Source organism: Lutjanus erythropterus, chromosome 9 (assembly GCF_056507025.1).
Source record: "Lutjanus erythropterus isolate fLutEry1 chromosome 9, fLutEry1.hap2, whole genome shotgun sequence".
Lineage (NCBI taxonomy): Eukaryota > Metazoa > Chordata > Actinopteri > Lutjaniformes > Lutjanidae > Lutjanus > Lutjanus erythropterus.
In genome coordinates this window covers 9252470-9271945 of record NC_139325.1, presented here as the reverse complement: position 1 = coordinate 9271945, position 19476 = coordinate 9252470, and the positions used below count along the sequence as shown (strand labels likewise).

General features: G+C 40.3%; 1 protein-coding gene across 29 annotated transcripts in view; it reads left to right on the top strand.

Annotated features, from left to right (window-relative positions):
- Window positions 1–19476, top strand: part of rims2a (regulating synaptic membrane exocytosis 2a) — a 183707-nt gene that overhangs the window by 41621 nt on the left and 122610 nt on the right. For all 29 annotated transcript variants that reach the window (XM_084726049.1, XM_084726075.1, XM_084726046.1 and 26 more), the window contains one exon: window positions 13456–13745. In XM_084726049.1, coding sequence (XP_084582175.1) covers window positions 13456–13745 — 290 coding nt within the window. The remainder of the gene's footprint in view (window positions 1–13455; window positions 13746–19476) is intronic.

Sequence of the window (19476 nt, the reverse complement as noted above, 5' to 3'; positions counted from 1 at the left end):
CTACTTAAATTTGAATCATGAGCTTGAGTGTTTTTATGCGATGCCATCCAATCCTTTGCTGTTGGAGTATGTGACAGTGCTACCAGGACCTACTAATGCCACTCACAATCTCTCTCTCCCTATCTTTCCTGCTCTCTTCCCCCTCCCCCCCCTCTGACTCCCTCTTTCTTTCTCTCTTTCTGCTGCATTCCTGCTCTCATGGAATTGCAACAGGAGGACAAAGTGGTTAGCAAATCCTTTTTTGCGTTTCTTGGAACTGTGTCTGAACACAAGCATTGTTCATGAATTGCTGTGATATGTATATATGCACATACAGCAGCCAACAGTGACACAAAACAAACAAGAAAACTCCTGATCAGTCTTGTCTGTGAGTCTACCATGCTATGCTGAAATAACACCGAACAATCATAAAACTTAATATTTTAAAACTTGATATAGTGCTTCTTAAGAGAGATACAATGACAGCTTGGATTGTGATCAAAAGGGATAAAGCTCAAACAAGACTCAAAGAATAAAACTGTCCCATATTAAAGAAGCATTTCACCAGTATTACGCATTAGTGAGTGCAATTTACCCATCACAAGGAATACTACTACTCAGACTGTGAAAAGCAGTTTTGATGACTGATTTAGGGAAACAGCATATGATTGAGGGCCACACAAGAAAACCCATGAACTTGTAGTATGATTTGTAATTGGTCCCATAATAGTATTTAACATTTAATTCCTTGTTAGTGAGTAGCTATGCAACCAGTAGCTTTTGCTTAGTTGTCATTCCCAGCCTGACATGATTGTAAGGGGGGCACAGTTACAGTAGTAGCTGAGTAGTGTATTAAATATAGGCTATGAAAAGCACTGAAATGGACCACGGCTGATTAAAATATAATGTATGCATTTTATGTCACACTTTTTTTTTTTAAATAACCATGATGATGTCATCTGTATGGGTTTGGGCTTCAGACTTTTTTGAAAAAGCTTCTATAACTTGATTGAATCACTTGGGTGTTTACCGGGCAGGAAGGGTGTAATGAAAGACACCACTGTGTTGCATTTTTGGAATTAGCCCTCTGCTGCACAGATTTTGACTTTTTTTCTTTTTAATGTGTCAGAAGTCTTCAAGCTTCTTCTTCTACTAATTTACTTGGGATATTACTTAAGAATATGTATAACATGGCCATTCAAATTGTACCTTATTTTAAATATATAGTGATAATGTACCAGTAGAGCTTATTTGGATTATTGTCCCATTGCTGATTTTGTCATAATACTTCAACAAGCAGTTGAGGGAAGTAGCTTTTCTAACCAGATCATTGGAAGAAAGGATTTTGATCAATATGAAATCCCACACCCAATCCAAACTATCCCAATTCAATACTAACATGTAGTGCTAAATGTAATGTAGTGCAGATCAATATGGATCAGAGAGGGAAAACTATAATGACCAAATGCAGTATTGAATACCCTTGGGAATTATCTATATTACATCTGTGTCACCAACTAACTAAACAAATATAGCATCACAATGACAACCAGATGAACACATCACAAGGGTCACATCACTGTCCTTGTCCATGTATAACATAGATTTCTCATAGTTGTCTTATCTCTAACCTGCTTGTGTATAGCTGTTGCCTGCCAAACAGTAACTTACAGTCTACAGGCCACACTGGAGGGAAGTACGTACCAGCAGGTTTGATCGAAACAACTTAGTAGCTGAACCACAGGGAGAGACCTCTGCCCTGCTGCTCCCTTCATTGTCAAGACCCCTGTTGTACAGGCTGCTATTGTTCACTGGTAGATAATAGCTGGGAGATCGGTTACCTTGTTGTACAGATGGTGTTGAGTAATAACAGTGGCAGCAGGCTGGCGATGGACAGTCAGGGCATTGGCAGAGAGACCCTTGGATATGCCACTGAGGCAATGCCCTCTATTTACCTGGTGGTGCCCTGGCCTCCCGGCACTCAAGGTCAGTTCTCTTTAAAGAGCGTGGACGCTGAGGTTAATGTAGGGTTACTCCAAAATTAATTGAGTAAACACTTAATAAAGTAAGGGTACTTAATATTTGAGATACAGCTGCAAACCTCACAGGAAGATGCCAGGGTAAACATGTGATCCAGGTCCAGAGAACTATATGTGGCTCATTTGTCAGCACTCCACTATCTGTGCTTGACAGTACTACCATATTTCAAATATTTTTGCAGATGTGTCTTCAGAATGAGATGAAAATCCAAGAAATAGCTTATACATAAAGTTGTCTTCAGCAGGGGAGCAGAGTAAGCATTTATGGCAGAATACAGAAGTTCAGATGACAGCGTCAGTCTGAGAAATGGAGAGCCAGAAGAAGTGGCGAGGGCATTCGGTTGTAAAAAGAGGTTTCCCTATTTATCTGGTGATAGAGTCTAGTGTTTCCAGGCTGACTAGACCTAGTAAGGGGCCAGCAAGGGCCAGTGAAGGTAGAGTTTGGCCTTTAGTTGAGACAGATGAAGAGATTCTCTTTCAGTTTTGTGAGGAGGAGATGCCATTGAGCTGAAGTGCAGGTTAAAACTACTACAAGGAACCTTCATATTATGATGATTTTAAAGGCCCTTGTGGACAAAAGTGGTAGACTTTTCACCGTCGTAACTACAAAATAAAATGACAAAAATATAATTATCTAAAGAAAAATCTCCTCTTGCATCTTTTAAAGTGGATGAACAGTTTACTGAAATGTGTATCTGGGCATACTGATGAAGAGCAGAGCTCTTGTAGATGGTAGGATTGCAGAAGTAAGTAGGTGTAAGTTTGTTTTATGCAAAGTGCACATTATTAGCAAACACAGACAACACAGTTGTGTGTTAGATTTGTGATACAGTTTCCACAGTAGCAAACCAGGAGTACTGTGATATTGATTGCAGATTTTTTTGTGTGTTCATACTCGTAGTCACAGATGGACAGAAGCTTTGATTACTCTGCCACGAACAACAGGCCACATTTTGGTATACCCAACCAGCTTGTCTGAAAGCTTGTGTGTCAGTGAAAGAGGTGGCGGTGGTGAAATCTGCCCTTTTTCCATCCGTCTACTCTTTCCCTCTCTCACAGATGGTGACAGCCGTGGCGAGAGAGATCTTGTTCTGTGAAACGCCATTGAATATTTACAAGTCTCTACGTCTGGGGCAGCTAGCACAGCTATGGTACACTGGAATATGATATATAGGGACTTAGAGTTTAACAGCTGGTGAAGGAATGTAGGCTTGAAGACTAACAGCTCTGCTCAGTAAACACATTTAGCTGAATTTATAACTCATTTATAGTCACAGTGAATCACTATGTCTTATCACAACAAGCTGAACAATAGATCTGATAATAATATCTATGTTGATAACAATCACTGCTACTTGATTGTACCAGGTAGCTTAGCCTCTGCAGCAGATACATGTACGGAGTGACATTTTGGGGGTAGAAATATAAAATGCCTTTGATATAGATAAATTGTGTGTCAGTGTTGTGAAGTTTTCAGAATCCCTGCTTGTAGCGGTGGAGCTCCCCACCATTTCCTCTGATGTGGCTTCAAAAGGGCCCGAGGAATCAACAGTCTCCGGGGAGGAAGTCATTTGTGATTAAAGCGACTCTTGAAGACGTTACATGTGCTTCTTGGCCCCCTCAACATTTCTGCTATAAAATTGAAGGGGAAGCACTGCAGTACTTTATAGGGTCCTCTTTCAGTTTTAAACAGCATTTTAGTGAATAGCATGTTGTAGTAAATTTAATAGATTGGAGTCTCTAAACAGCGCCATAGAAATCATTACCATTATTAGAAGATACCATATGGACTCTTTTTACTCCATATTATACTGTAACCTGTTGGACAATGTATTCTAAAGTTTCACTTTATTTTGTTTTATTTTATTTTTAGTTTTATTTTTTTAGAATAAATTTTCAAAATTAGGATGCATGTTAATATGGTGTTAACATGATAATATGGAGCTTTTGATTATGTGCAAGTATGTCTTTTTTTTTTTTTTTTTAGGTGTCTGAAACAGATAGAAAAGTATTTGCAATGATTGGTCAGCACTGGTGCCAAATCCCATTCCTTCAACACTACAAATGTAACTACCCATCTTATGAGCTGTTACCCCAATTATTACAACACATTTGTGGAGAACAGTGAGAATCAGGCACTGTATTTTATGTTTTCATCTGCCAGTGGACCATCACAAAGAAAGCAGGCATAGTAGTAAATCAATTCTACTACAGGACAGACTGCACTCAGTGGAAAAACAATATGTGCATATACCAGCAATCAGCCAAAATGAGATGGAAAATATCAGATATTAGCACAAATACAATAAATGCATCCCTAATTAAAATGTGTTTAACATGTCTTAATCTGAATTAACTAGTGTAGTAGCTATGTTAGTGTAAAGACCTGTGATCTGTATGTAATGTTACAACATCTTTGTAGCAATGAAGTGTTATCAGCAAGTTAGAAACCCCTTGAATATCAGTAAATGTGTTATAATGAGTTGAAATGTCATTGAAAATCACAGAAGAGATTAATTTTCAGCTGGTCAAAGTGCTGGAAGTCGTGGCACACATCATTAGCATCTATACTGCTGAGCTTGAAAACATATGACTAAGTATTCATTTTCCGTGACATTTTTATGTTTGCAGAAAGATGCACATCTCTGCATTTTCCACACTGGCTGTACGTGGACTTTTACCGGGTGCTATTGCTATATTGTTAGCTGTATTTTCTCTGAGACTAGACAAAATGTTGTATGTGTGAAAGATGATGGGAATAAGCTTAGTTAAAAATGCTGTTTTCAGAGGATAAATTGGAAGCTTGATTTGGTTTGGCAATACCCCCATCGTCATTTCAAATTGGATATGATCATTGTATGACTCGCTGTGCGCCTGTTCGAGATTTAAAGACTAAAATCACCTTATGAAAAATTCAGTCATATCGTCGAAGCTTTTAAATATTTAAAGTCGTTTTAACCCACATCTACAAGACAGTTATTCCCACAGAACGTGAACGCAGCATAGCATTTTGTAACCTCTTGTGGCCCCGTGATGACTTCACGGTCCTGCAGTTGTCTGACAACATGAAGGGACACAGCCTCTCTATAACGACGACGGTGACAGCAGCCGTGGTCTGTGTTTGAGTGAAGCCAGAGAAACGCTCACAGCACAGACTGAGAGGGAAATGACAAAGTGTGCTTGTTAACGCGCAGGAACAGAAGAAAAAGCAGCGGCAGTCAGTTTCCTCTGTTTGTCTATTGGACTGTGGGATCAGAGCTGGGACGCGCCGCATATGTAATGAGCTCTCATCAACTCACAGCTCTGACTCTCTGTCACAGATGAACTAATACAGCGGTGGTGGCAAACGTAACGTGATTTGACGCGTTATTGCTCGGCTCACATGTTTGCTCCCCGTAGACCCGCTGACATTGACTCCGGGATTGTTTGCGCGGTTTGATGGATCCAGAGCAGCGATTCCAGATCGGATTCCGGGTTTCTTTTAAACGCTTTGGCGTCTTTGGATGCTGTAATTGCTCTGTTGATAGAAAGAGAGAGGAAGACTGCGTTATTGGCTCGGATGTGTCCAGTTGAGTCCCCGGTGTAACCTTCACGGTGTTTTCAGCTGCAGCCGCTGTCCGGAGCGGCGAGCAGCCTGTTGTCTGGACTCGGAGCTGTCCGCGGTGCTGAAGGTCGGCAGTTTCTTCATTTTCAGGAGCAGGAGCTGCGGACAGTCGTCGCCACATTATCAGGACTTACACACGGCGATCTTTCTGCACAGCACGGGCACAGTGTTTTCCCCTCAGCTGCACCATGGGTAAGCTGAGTGAGCATGACTGACTGCATCGCGTTTTTTTTTTTCCACCGGTCATTTTGTTTGTCAGAAATGTGACCATTTCAGCTCTATGGGATAATATGCACTGCTGTAATTTCTTCCAGAAGACGATGTCAGTCGCATACGCCCTTTTGAAAATAGGGCACATGAGTCAATTTAATGTTTTCATCGCAGTGTTTTACAGACATTTAATTTTGCTTCCAAAAATCACTGTGACTGTATGTTGTGGCTGTGAGCGCGCGTCATGCCTGTTCAAATTTCTTAACCCGTTTATTTAGGTCTTCAGAGGCTGAGGGGGATGTGGGTCTGACAGACATCAGCCATTTCTATGTATCCCCACATTTTGGATTTCCACTGTATTTCCCTGCTCATCTTCATGTCTCTGAACTTCAAACAAGGACCATAAATATTCATCAAGTCTATTATTATTACTGGCGCGCGCACTAAAATTAGAAGCTCATTAAAATGTAATTCACCACGTGCAGCCTGTGTTGGAGCATGTGAATGTAGGCGCTCCCCTTTCATTCTCATTGGCCGCCAAATAAATCACACCAAAATGCCCTGGAAACTTTTAATTTTGGAGATCTGGCTCAAAAGCCATTGCATTTAGAGCTGCCAAGGTAGGGCTGCATAGTTGACTGAAATATTATCAAAATCACAATATGGCCAAGTGCAATTTCTTGATACGAGAGAAATGTGTGACAAAACAGCATAATAATGAAGTACTGTAGTGGTGCAGAGACGCCCTGGCCTACAAGTCATGTTCTCCAGATGAAAGAACATTTGTGTCTGAAATGTCATATCATCCTGTTTTTCTCAGTGAAAATGAAAAATGTGATGCAAAATATGAATCATATCACAGTTACAATATTTGTTAAACTAATTGCAATATGATTTTTCTTTTTTACCATTTCGAGCAGCTCTATTCGAAGAGGTAACCCCCCCAAAACAATGCATATGAATTATTAATTGGATTTAGATGTATTACAATAAGCATCTGTGGTGTAGAAACATGACTAAAGGGAAGATCAGAAACGTGCACTTAATGTTATCCTGACTCAAAATAATACAAGGAGATTCATGTGCATATTAATATATAGTTTATTCACCTGTCATGACATACATTATTCATTGACCTACAAATACATTGTAATATCTGTCACCACAGCCCATCACACTTGCGTTGCTCCCAGCTGCGACAAATGATTTGCTCTGGAGTGTATTAGATCATATCTTTATTGATGCCTGCATGCTGAAGCTGGACTGGGTCCAGACTGGGATGTTCTGAGGAACACTCCACTCCTCTGACAATGAGTCTTTAATGAGTGGTTTGGTTCACCTCAGTTCAGGTGAAGGAGAGAAACACCAAGGCAATATGATACCTATGACAGGTCATTTGTGCCACATCAATATTGCAGCATGTGCCATCATTACTTTAGATCTCTTTGAGGATTATTGTTTGCCTTTTATCGTGGTTTCTGAGTGGAATCAAACAAGGCCAGTCATGGCTACATTGCATGCATCTTACACCACTGGCCCACCAAGATACCTACATCATTCCTTTTAACTCTTACATAAAATGAATGCAGCAGCAATGACAGTCACCACAAAGGGCCTCTGTAAACAACCTCCTGTGAAACCAAGAGGATAATTTTAGCAGATATATTACATGTATTGTCATGAATGAATGAATGTAAAATGAATGAGTGTAAAAAAGGAGCTGGAGCCTGGAAGGATACTGCTGATTCACTCTGGATCCTCTGTTAAGTAATGTTGTAGTGCAGTTTAATGGCCACAAGAGAGAGCTCATTGCTCTCTCTTACTTCAAATCTGGCTGGCTTGTGTGGGCATGAGTGTGTGTGACTCCCCCAGGAAATTTTTGAATGGGGCAGGCAAAAGGGAACATGAACAGTACATTCCTGAAGGCTGCATATTATTTTGTGTATATGTGTAGTCTATGTACTGTACAGGGTAGGACTGTTCACCACATAAGAAGGTGTTTTTCAAAATCTAAATCACATCACCTTTATTAGACGGTATGACACACATCATTCTTGAACAGATAAATGTTTTCTGTCCTTTAGTGGCATCTTTGGCTGGTGTGTTTTCGCTATTCTCACCCTTCTAAGCAGACGCACATTTTTTGGAAGATTATATTTGCTGGTATCATCGAAAACACCCTCGGTCTGACGAGAAAGTATTAGAAAGGAAATTATTTATTGATCCCAAGGCACTGGGTGTTTGTTTCCCTTAATTCAGTGCCTCAGTAAACAGCCTATAGCACATTTAATAGAGTATATATCTTCTTGGTGTTTGCAGCGTGTGGTAGTGTGCTAGGTTTTTAGCTTTCTATTTTTAGCTGCAGGTTCAATGACTATGAAATGTGCAAACACAGGGAGAAATGGTCCTGCCCAAGGGCCGCAGCCCCCAACCCCCTGCCTGCGCTCAGCCGTGAAGAGTTAAGCCGAAGGGAAGTGTGTGCATTTCTTTGTGTGTGTATGTGTGTGCATTACAGTCTTGGGCAGAATGGCTGCAGTGAAAGTGAACATACCTCTGGCTGTTACAGCTGCTTGACCTGTGTGTCTATCATTGTGCATACATGCATCTGTTGTGGAGTCTTTGCGTCTATGTGGCCTGTTCAGGAATGAGGACGATCACAGTTTCCCATCAGTGTGGGTTGAACTCACACTGTCTCTGGGCTGCGTCCTTAGATGGACTGTTAGCAGCTTCATGCTGTGTGATGTCTCTGCCAGTGTGACTAAAGACAGAAAAAAGTGTAATGAATGAAACAACATGTTTCTGTTACTGTCACTTATCTGGTACTGGGATGCAGCATGGTGAGATTTTTTCTTGAATTTTGGGTGTTTCTAAGATCTGAGAATTTGTACAGTCATTTAGAGTGGTGTCACATAATGCTAAACCCCATTTCAACCTACTCTTTCCTACAAAGAAAAACCTTATAGCTCATATTCCACATGCTTCCTTATCAGTTGATAAAACTCTTTAACCTCTTGGATCCTCGTAGCCCTTTTCAGAATCCCTTTGGATAATCTCAAAATGCACTGTCATCAAGCTCAAAACAAGGCTGTTTTTATTTTCCAGTTCATGTAATGTTTTGGACATATGAGGATTCAGCCCGGCTGTGACATTTTCCTTACTTTTGCTCTTCCTGCCTAATGCACTGTATAAACATCCATTTTCATTCTGACTCTGTTCCAAAGTGCAAATCAAATCCAAGTATTGATGTCTGAGGCTCAGTGTGCGCAACATTTACTGGATCCACGCACATTTATGTTGGACCGTTTTCATTTTTTCTTTTTTTTGAATTCTAATATGCTATTAGGTATTCACTGATGAGATAAAAGAACTCGACATGTGGAGTCCAAGGGCTGATAACCTGGTTAATTATTATTGGCAGATCTGAGAAGTGCACAGAAACTGACTCTATGTTAATTGCAGTTTGGAGGAGTAAATATGTAGGTCACGGGTGCAGTTTTCTGTGAAGGAACTGGGATGTTTGAGAGAGAAGGACAGATTTCAGTAATTAACCACAGGTGAAACATCATCTGTTTTATGAATAGATCTGAAATTCAGGTTACATTTTGTTATTTCTCATGAGGACACATAATGTGTGAAGCTAGAATTCCTTCAACTGAAAAGGTCATGTGAAATTAAGATAGACATACCAGTTTCACCCAGTGGTACTATTATTGATTAGACTGTGGAAAATGTAACAGGCTAGATGAGATTAGGATTCATCCTTTGGTCACTGCTGAATAGGGAAATCTTTTGCTGTAATAGAAACATTATGAATTCAGATTTTTGGATTTGAAGTTGGCTATATGGGCCCATCCAACACCTCACACCCTACCACTTAAATCATCTTTGGTCTAAGGTGTGCACTCATCATTTTATTACACCTACATATACACCAGTATATATCTATAGGACCAGTTAACATGCTTATATGTGTTAGCAAATATACCCATGTGATTTTTACACTCTTTGTTGCATTGTTTAATATGATTTTAATTAGAGCACTTTATTGCCAGGAATTTGTGGCAATATTTGTTGCAATTGCTACAATATGGATAACAGACATGGAAAATTAAACCACTTCTAAACGGGCAAATAGACAACCTATTTGCTTTAACTTATCATTATAAAGTAAGTGTTGATTGCACAGTGTAATAGCTATAGAATTTGACTCCGTGTCTAAAGCATTGCCCATAAAACTTGCTTTCATCTGTCTGCCACCAGACACAGTTTTTACCGGGAAAATGACAATAGACTAAATCAATGAAGAAATGCACATTATTGATTTCTTCAAACTTTACTCCTCTCTTCACCCAGATGCTAACACCTGCTGGAGTTACTTCTTTGTGCGAAGCAACAGGCTAATATTACTCAGACTATGTTATTACTGTGCAGCGCTCATCATTACAATAGCTTTCACTTTACCTCTTCAGTGTACATACTCTGTCTTCTCTCTTGTTTCCAAAGTTGTTTTGATTTTTTTTCTCCACAGAGCTAGGCTCTGAGAAAACAGAACGTGATCCAGTGTTGTGTGCAGGTGTTGTCTTTGCAACAGCGAAACAAACAATAATCCCACCTTGAAACGCAAGGGGGAGAGCTGAAAAGTTGTCTGTTCCATCTCAGATGATTATTTGTAGTGATAGGATATGATATTAGATATGATTTTCTCTGTTTAAAGTGTGGCACCTGCAACCTTTAGTGATGCTGTGACCTAGTAACTTGTGTGAGCAGACCCACTTGTCTAAACTACCAAATCCAACAGAAAGAAGTTCTTTCTGGTCCTGATTGCTTTCTCCTTGTGATTATTCCACTTTGAGATACACCTTCATTCTGAGATAAATGATCATCCTGTGTCCACATATGTACATGTGTGTAACTTCCAGGTGCAGGAAGTCATGTGTGGTTGATTAGCAGGAAAACTGGCCTTGGTGGCTCCCGGGTCTTAGCTGATGACTCATGGATCACTGCAGAGCTCTCGCCATGACCCCAGTTAAAGAGGCAGCCATGGCCTCATTGGCTACACTCCTCTGGGACACATCAAGCACAATTTGTAGCCTCTCTGCTTCCATTGTGTGTCAGCACAGTTATAGCCTATCTGTAACATTGATGGCTGGTCATAAATGCCTCATGTGTCAATATCACATAGGTCAGTACATGCTACCTGTGGTGTGATTGTTAAGCTTTTTTTTGCACTACATTTGAAATGTAACTAAAATCATTCATCATTGCTAGCTAGTGGCTTTAAGATGGTTGCCACACCCACATGTCTCAGTATAAAGGAAGGCAGGCTACTGATCCTTTGTCTAGGTGATTTTTCCTGTGTTTTAATGCAGATGTAGATAGCACAGAGCTCTCTCTCCTGCTTGTGTCAGTGGTTCTACATCTCTTATATTCGTATACTACTATTCCATGATCTGCATGGTTGTAAATGAAAGTTTTGAAGCATCGAGGTTATACACAGCTGTCAGCTGGGAGCTCTGCGAGGAGGCCATAATGGCATGGAGGTTTATGAAATCCCTCCTAGATTTTATACAAGTGTCCTGCCCTGACCAACCAGTAAGTCACCAGCTCAGTGACAAGGACATGATCTCTCACTGACTTCTCACCCATGAACACTGACATGTTTGATGACTCAGCCCACCACACCAGCAACTGGGGATTGAATCTTGAGTTTTGTAATTCGGTGACTACTTTTTCTTCTACTCCTCTTATTAACCCCTTATTATTTTTTTTTACCTGTGTGCTAGTGCAAAGACATGGTGTTCTACAGGTTTCCTACCAAGGATAATCTTTTTTTTTTTACCACACTGTATCACCAGGCCCAGCTGTCTACTGAGATAAGCAGTTGTGGTTTAGGCTGTGGCTACAAATCCAGCCTTTGAACCTGTTGCAGCAGTAACTGTACAGACAAATTCAGTCTAAGCGAGTTCAGTTCATCTAGAAATAACATCAGTCAATTTTTATTTGATTCAGTGCTTGGTGAAAAAAATGGCGAGCTACCGACCAACTGATGGTGGGTGAGGCAGCATTCAGATCCCGCTCACACTAATAACAGTAATGCACTGACTCAGCACTGGGACTGTAAAGGCGGGGCGTATAATGGGGGGTGTGGGGGCTGCAGTAGCTCTTGGCCGCCCTACTGGCCGTCTAGCCTGTCAATCATTTGGCAAGCTCCTAGTCCTCTCAGGCACACTTCGATATCACTTTAAAGGTACAGTTCATACCACAATCAAAAATACTTATTTCTCCTCTTACCCGTAGTGCTATTTATCCATCTGTTTTGGTGTGAGTTGCTGTGATTTGTTTTGGAAATATCTGCTGTAGAGCTGCCTACCTTCTCTAAAATATAACGGAACTAGATAGCTCTTGACTTGTGGTGTGCACAAAGCCAAAAACATACATATGAAAAACTCATCAGCAGTGTCTCTTTCCAGAAATCATGACCTGGTTTCTCAAGATAATCCACAGACCTTGTTGTGCACAGTTTCGTTTAAGAAGTATTTTCTTCCTGCTGTTGAAAGAAAGTAGGCAGATAAATAGTGCTCTATGCCAAAGGAAAAATATGTCTTTTTGATTTTGTGGTGAATTGTTCCTTTAAGTAGCAGTGTTAACGAGACAGGTGTGGTCAACTGGAGCAGCCCTGTGAGAGATGCATGTTTCACTATAACAGATATGAGTTGATGCTAATAAAATCATAGAGGTTTTCTCCACAAGATGACTTGAGGCAGAATAACGCTGAGCCCTACCATGTAGTGTGTGTATGTGTGTGTTTGCCTGTGTACATGTGTGTGTGGTGATCAGGGCTCCTGTCTGCTCCTGGATTTATGAGGCTAATGTGGTGAGCTGGCTGCTGGGGCTGCAGTATAGAGCAGATAAAGGCACAACATCACAGAGCAGTAAAAACCTCCACTTGCCAGTCCTTGTAGAGCATAACAGAAGGAAAATGTTCCTATTCTTTTCCATTTATTTTACCAAAGTGGATTATCTTTACATACTGTACCTTCATTAAGATGTGAGTAATCTCTGCAATCATTAGTCATGTTGGCTCTGCACTGTTGCAGTTTGCTAACCAGAGACAAGAGTTTAACAGGAATGTACCACATTGTAACAAATAAGAAAAAATATGGAAACCTTAGCACATTTGAACTGTAAGAGATCTACAGGGATTACTTGGGCTCACAGACTCAAAATGTATATTAATAAAAGTAAAGTGAACCTATATGTTTTACCTTTCAATGAGATCAAAGGCTGCTGCATGTGTAAAATATTTCATCATTCACCTCATCAACATGAATTGAATAAAGTCAATAATCGCTGTGGGGTGAAAACTTAAAAGCTTTAAATTTGTTGATTTCTTAAGAGTTTAAGCTCCTTTTCAAATCAAATTAGTTCTACCCAGTTTCTGAAAAGTTGACATTTTGGATGTTTTCACCCAGCAACAGCGAAATGCCTCACAGTTTTGTTGCAGCTTTACATAACACAAACACCCAAATCACTCCATTACAGCTCATCGTAGGTTATATAAGACAACCTCTGTCTGTCAATCACCATTCCAAACTGTTAACACCTCCCTTTTCTCCCCCGCAGGTTATGTGGGTATGCAACTTGTGCCGAAAACAACAAGAAATCCTCACCAAATCGGGGGCGTGGTTCTACGGCTCGGGGCCTGGTCAAGTGCGGGGCGTGTTTGAGGGCGGGCCGCAGGGGAAGAAGGCCAAACTGCAGGACCCATCCCTGTACCCCTACCAGGGAGCCTCAGGGGACTTGACACCAGCGTCAGACAGAAGACCTCACGGCGGGCTCCTGCCCAGACAGGCGTCCCTTGATAACGGTTCAGGGCTGAGGTACTCGGGACCTGGTGACGCACCCATAGACAGGTCAGTTCTAAATGCATACAGCTGCAATATGCTCCATATGAGTTACACTGAGCTGTAAAGCCAAGTAGACTGTTTGATCAAGGATGCTTCACAGGAGTACAGAACTGATGCATTTTTAGCATTAGCATTAGCATTGGCACCAAGATATGTGGCAGTTGTGTGACTCATGCCAAACAGTGATTCAAGCCTAGCATAAGAGCTATGTCTCCTAGCAAGCCAGTCAAGGTCCCATATAAAACAGCTTGTACATGGAGCCCATGAGGCCTATAAAGGAGACAGACACAGATACTGTATCTGGCACTAACTCAGCGATTCTACAACAGTCATCCACCCACTCACTCTCTCTTTCTCTCCTTCACACACACATATACTGCACACAGCACATTCCAACACAGATGGTTTGAACTAGGAAGAAGTACTGGAAGGTGAGGGAGGTTTGCAAGAATTTGTACTATCTCTACCTATGAGAAAAGCTGCATTTTTAAACTCAAATAACTGTTTTGTCATCAGGAATGTTTGTAGGCCAATTCAGGCCTGAAATTAGGCTGAATTAAGATGCATTTGGAGGAGAAAAGCAAGAGCAGGCCTAATTGCAATGCAGAACATTGTGTTCCTTTTGTCATATGGACTAAGTGCCCTCTCTGAGTAGCACCCTCTCAGATGCTGACAACACGGACATGCTGTGCTTGTGAATCTTATATCCGGTTGCCTGTTTCTTGATACTGGTGTCAAATAAGGTAGTTACTTTGATGTCCACATGGGGGCTCCTTCCTCTGTCTTCCACCAAACGGAAGAGGAGAAGCTTATAGTGAGTATCTGCACACTCTCTAGAAATGTAAGGCAGAGAGCCATTTCAGAAAACCTCTCTCATGCCCTTGCTCCTTCCCATGTGTAAAATAACTCAACATTTATTCAGTGACAACCTTAGACTGTCCTTAAACTACACTGCACTTATATGTGGACATGTATAAGGTACTTAAGACTAATTATTAAGACTCTTCCCCAGAATGTCCCCAGTCTTTGGTTTGCAACAAAGCTGTGATCTGTAAGATGAAATAAGGTCATATTGGTGGTGGTGAAACTCTGGAAGGGAACACGCCCCCTGTTTCTCTCTTGTGTTACAGTAAGGCTGTGGTATCAGGTTTTGTTTTCCATAACCCTTGGTCCGTCACAGCAAGCAGAGCCCACAGGCTAACAGATGTCTTCATCTCTGTGCTGCTTTCCTCTGCCCACAAGATCAGACTTTGGGGAGATGGGAAACATGGGCTATATGTTGTGTGAGAGCAAACAGAAGTTAGCCTGAATCTAATCCACTGCTATGAATTAGTCTAATCATTTATACACATTTATAGAACAGGTGCAGGAGTAGAAGGAGGATGGAATAGACCTTTTTCACGGCAGCTATTTTTATATGACAAAGTAGGGTAAACACAGGTGTTACCAATGAATGTTTACATGTGCATGAGTATCCTGGTTTCAGAAATCTGGATATGCAACCTGTAATACTATTAAAAAGGATGCTGTGGCACATAAACACCTGGTTTCTGAATATTCTTTGTTAGTACAGAACAGAGTGGTTGTGATGGTGATGGATGGAGATGAAGATTTAACAGATGAAGATTTAACTGCGGAGTGGTGATTACAAACATGGATACTGTTAGAGTCATGTATACCGGGATATTAACAACCAGATTCCATGTAAATGTCATATCCTGAATAAGATCCAAGCCAGGAGATCTGGAGATTTGGAGAGATTTGTTACTAAAAAATAATTGATGAAAATGTTAAAAGACTGAAGTATGTAGTACTGAATTGTGCAGTTAGACTGTTAGACAGTTGTTCACCATTTCTGCGTTCAGGTTTTTTTGGCATGCTTGAAATCATGGCTTGATGACACACTGGAGCCATATGTCCCCTAACGCTATATAATGTGTACATTAGCATTCAGCATTAGCAGTGCAAGTGATGAGAATACTGCCCCTTTTAAGTAACCTGGTTCATTTCATTCATCCACCACAAGTGAACTGACTGAAATGACTTCCCCCCGTCAGTCATGAACATGCCCTTAGCAACTCTTTCTGATTGTGATTACTCTACTTCAGTTAAAATTCTGCCGCAACTCTGCGACAATTCTGGCTCTGGTGACTCAAGCATGTATGAAACATATATGTCTGAACAAGTCCAATAAAGGTGCTAGGAGAGGGGGCATCAATTTTACAGGTCAGAGCGGTATTTGACAGTAGAGACAGACAGTGGACACAACCCCAACATTTCAGTGCAGAGAAAACTGCTATTTTTTCATGATTTTGAAATGTAATTATATATATATATAGAGAGAGATGTACTTTCCATTCAGGTAAATAGAGTCAGGGTGCTGCTATTGTGCATTTTGGTTCACTGGAAACACTCTGCTACACTACAAGGAACGGGACCTTAATTAGTATCATTGGTAACACCTGCCTTACTATTTCATATCAGTATGAGTGCTGCGAAAAAGGTCTACTGGACTCTGTCCAGGCACATGTCCCTGTTCCTACTCTCTGCTAACTGTGTAAATGTATACTTGGCCTAGCACAGAGGCAAACCAGCATGAACAAGCCTGTGCCCACAGTATGTTTGGGGACACAACTCATTAGTGCACTGTCCTCTCTTTGCCATTGCAACTTTGCATTTACTTCTTAACACACTCAGAACGTTAAAAAATGGGAGAGCTCCTGGAGACAAAACTGTGTTTGGTTTAATTGCCTAATATTTTGCTCCAATTGGATGTTTTGATGGATATATACGTTTGCCCATTATCCAGCAGTGCGTGTTGGAGAGATAAGTGTACTGTACTGTCAGTGCTTTCACAATGTAATGAAGCTGCTGTGCAACTGTGACACATACTCAGAACCATTGTTATAACTCCAAAATAGACACATTTTTCTCCCCTGTCTTAGCAAAATCCTGTTCCTGTGCTATCTTTGTTAAGTCTCTCATCCATTATGTGTCTGTAGTCTGAATACACGCTGTGCAATAGCACAATAAAGAGCAGAGCATCATCTGTAACTGCAAATAGTAATCAAAGCTACACTACTATAAACCTCTTTAAGGGTGATGCAGGATTTTGTGTCTCAGTGTAACTGGAGTACATTATCCATCTTCTCCTCAAATGGCTGGCTGCTTTAAGGTGGTTTTAATGGATGATCAGACTGACTATAGATCAGACTATAGATCAGACTGCTCCAAGCATTCACTCATCCAGTCACTCTCTGTTCCAGTCCAGGCCCTCGCCACTGTATATTAATTGATTGCATGGCTAGAGAGGTGGAGATGGTACCGGGGAGTGATTCTCTCTTTGGCATTGCCTGCATTTGCAGTGACACAACAGGAAACGGGCTGTCTGAAAATTCAAGGGATAATGCTGATGATGGATAGCAGAGAGTCCATAAATAGAACTCCCACTGCATAAGCACCAAAACCCACTTTCATTAATCTTAAAGAATGTTTAAATTAACTCCTGGATCTGTTCTGCTGAAGAAAGGAGGGGAAAAAGCTGACAGTCTATTTATAAGGAGAAATAACTTGGGAAGGTTTCTAATTTATCTTGGTCTCGGAGGTGTCATTTGAATGAACACACAGATACGCTGGGACAGCTGCAGTGTTGGGTGAGGCTGATGAAACAACAATGATTACACTGGGATTGGAACATACTCACTGGTGAAATTTCTTCAGATTCTGCATTTTTTTTTTTAACACATTCAGTCGGACAGCAGAGCCGTTCAGCCTGCCAAAAAATGTTAGGAAAGGAAGAGGAACGCGTTCAGCCTGGACTGGCCCTTTAACTCCCAGCCCAACCCAGTCCAGGACAGAGTAGCTTTGTACAGTTCAGTTCATCATTGCTTAGTCTAATGTCAGTTCAGTCATAAGTACCCGAACATGCACAACTATCCTGTGCATATATTAAATAGTAATTTGACCAAATAATTTACATTGACATGGAGTTTTTCTTTTTGTCTTTTTAGTTTTAATAGTTTTGGTCATCATTCCTATGATTTGTTGTAACATTTACCCACAAACTGTGATCTGAGGATGCTTTAACACCCAAAACTTTGGAGTCTAGAATACAAGCAGAAATGAGACTGAAAGTGAACTTACCTTAAAGCAATTAAACATAACATCTCTGCATTAAAATGTCTAAAAGCGCCGGACATGTTATATATAGTTGTTAGCCAGTTGCCAGTTGCTATAACTTCCAGGAAAATAAAATAAAACTTAAATACATTATCTCGTCCATGAACATGATTTTTGCCTAAGTTATGTCAGATGGATTTTCAGCAGCTAAGGTGATTATTTAAAAGTGAACATAAAACCTCCCATGATCCCTTGCCGCTTCACCACATCACAAATATCTTTACTTTTGTTTTTTTTTTATATATATAAAAGCGACCCCTAGCAGTAGAATGTCCATATTGTGTGTTTAAATGTCCATTAAAATTGTCCTTTGCATTGTAAAACTGCATGTGTGTACAACTACAGTAAGTGCACTGGGTCACTGATTGTTGAACTAGAATTAGATGTCCAAATGGATGCTTATAGTAGTCAGTTGGGGTAATAGCATTAATGTTCAACTTTGTTTTTAAATTCAGTTTGGATACTTAGATTAGTCTGTGAATTTGAACTTGTGTCAGTGGTATTGCTTACATAGTGGCCCTGTGCAGCTGGTTTCAGCAGCTTCCTGCATCCTCAGGTCTCAGCAACAGGACCCTCTCACAAAGACATTTTCACATTTCACAGTAGGATAAGCATAATAAATAATATAATTAATGATGGCTGAATTCCATTTAGCCTCTTCAGATGTCTGAGTCCTGGCTCACAAACTGTCACACAATGATGGTTTGCTGGGACACTTAAATGGAACAGAGCCATAGTTAATGTTTTTTGCAGCACCTGTGCTTGTCATACTATGACAAGTCTGCTGTGAAAAAGGCCTGTTCAATTGGTGAGTAACATGTTATTGTAGCCAATATGAAAATAAGACCCAGGTGGTAAAAAAAATCCTGAGTCTTATTTTGATATTTCACAGCCTGCTCCTGTGTTGTCGGGATTTTCTTTTAACCGTAAAAAACCTAGACTGCAAAGACTGCAAAGATCAAACTGATGCTGCATGTCATGTAAAGGGTTTTAGTATCATGCATAGGCTTGAACATTTTGAGCTACGAGGAGCTAATTTTAAATTAATATAGAAGTATTCTATACATTCTATACAACACATGCAGTTGTCCTCTTCATACAAGGCTGCATTATTGTAATAATTAACTGCTGAATAGCTCCTTACTTGCAGTGTCCTTATCATTTCTCTTATATACTGGAGGTATATCAGACAGTTAGGGATGAATATCCTGATGATTTTAATTTTTTTCAGTTTCATTGATACAGATATCAATAGTGATACTGCTTTTCAATACAATACTTATCAATACTCTTATTGATACTCATCACTTATTGATACTAGTTGGTGCTAAAACTTGCTTTTTATTATTAATTTTTTGTAGAAGTAACAAGTCAAATTGTTTTCTGAGTTATTTTATTTAGCTGTATTTTTATTACATTTAGTAAAGTGAGCCCACACTTACAAATGTTTTGCCCCGATAGCTATTTATGTTACATAAATACAGATAGCGGTGTCATTTGTCCAGGAGCTTGTCAATATATCAGTGCTGACCACTGGTTTAGTATCTGTTCTTGATAC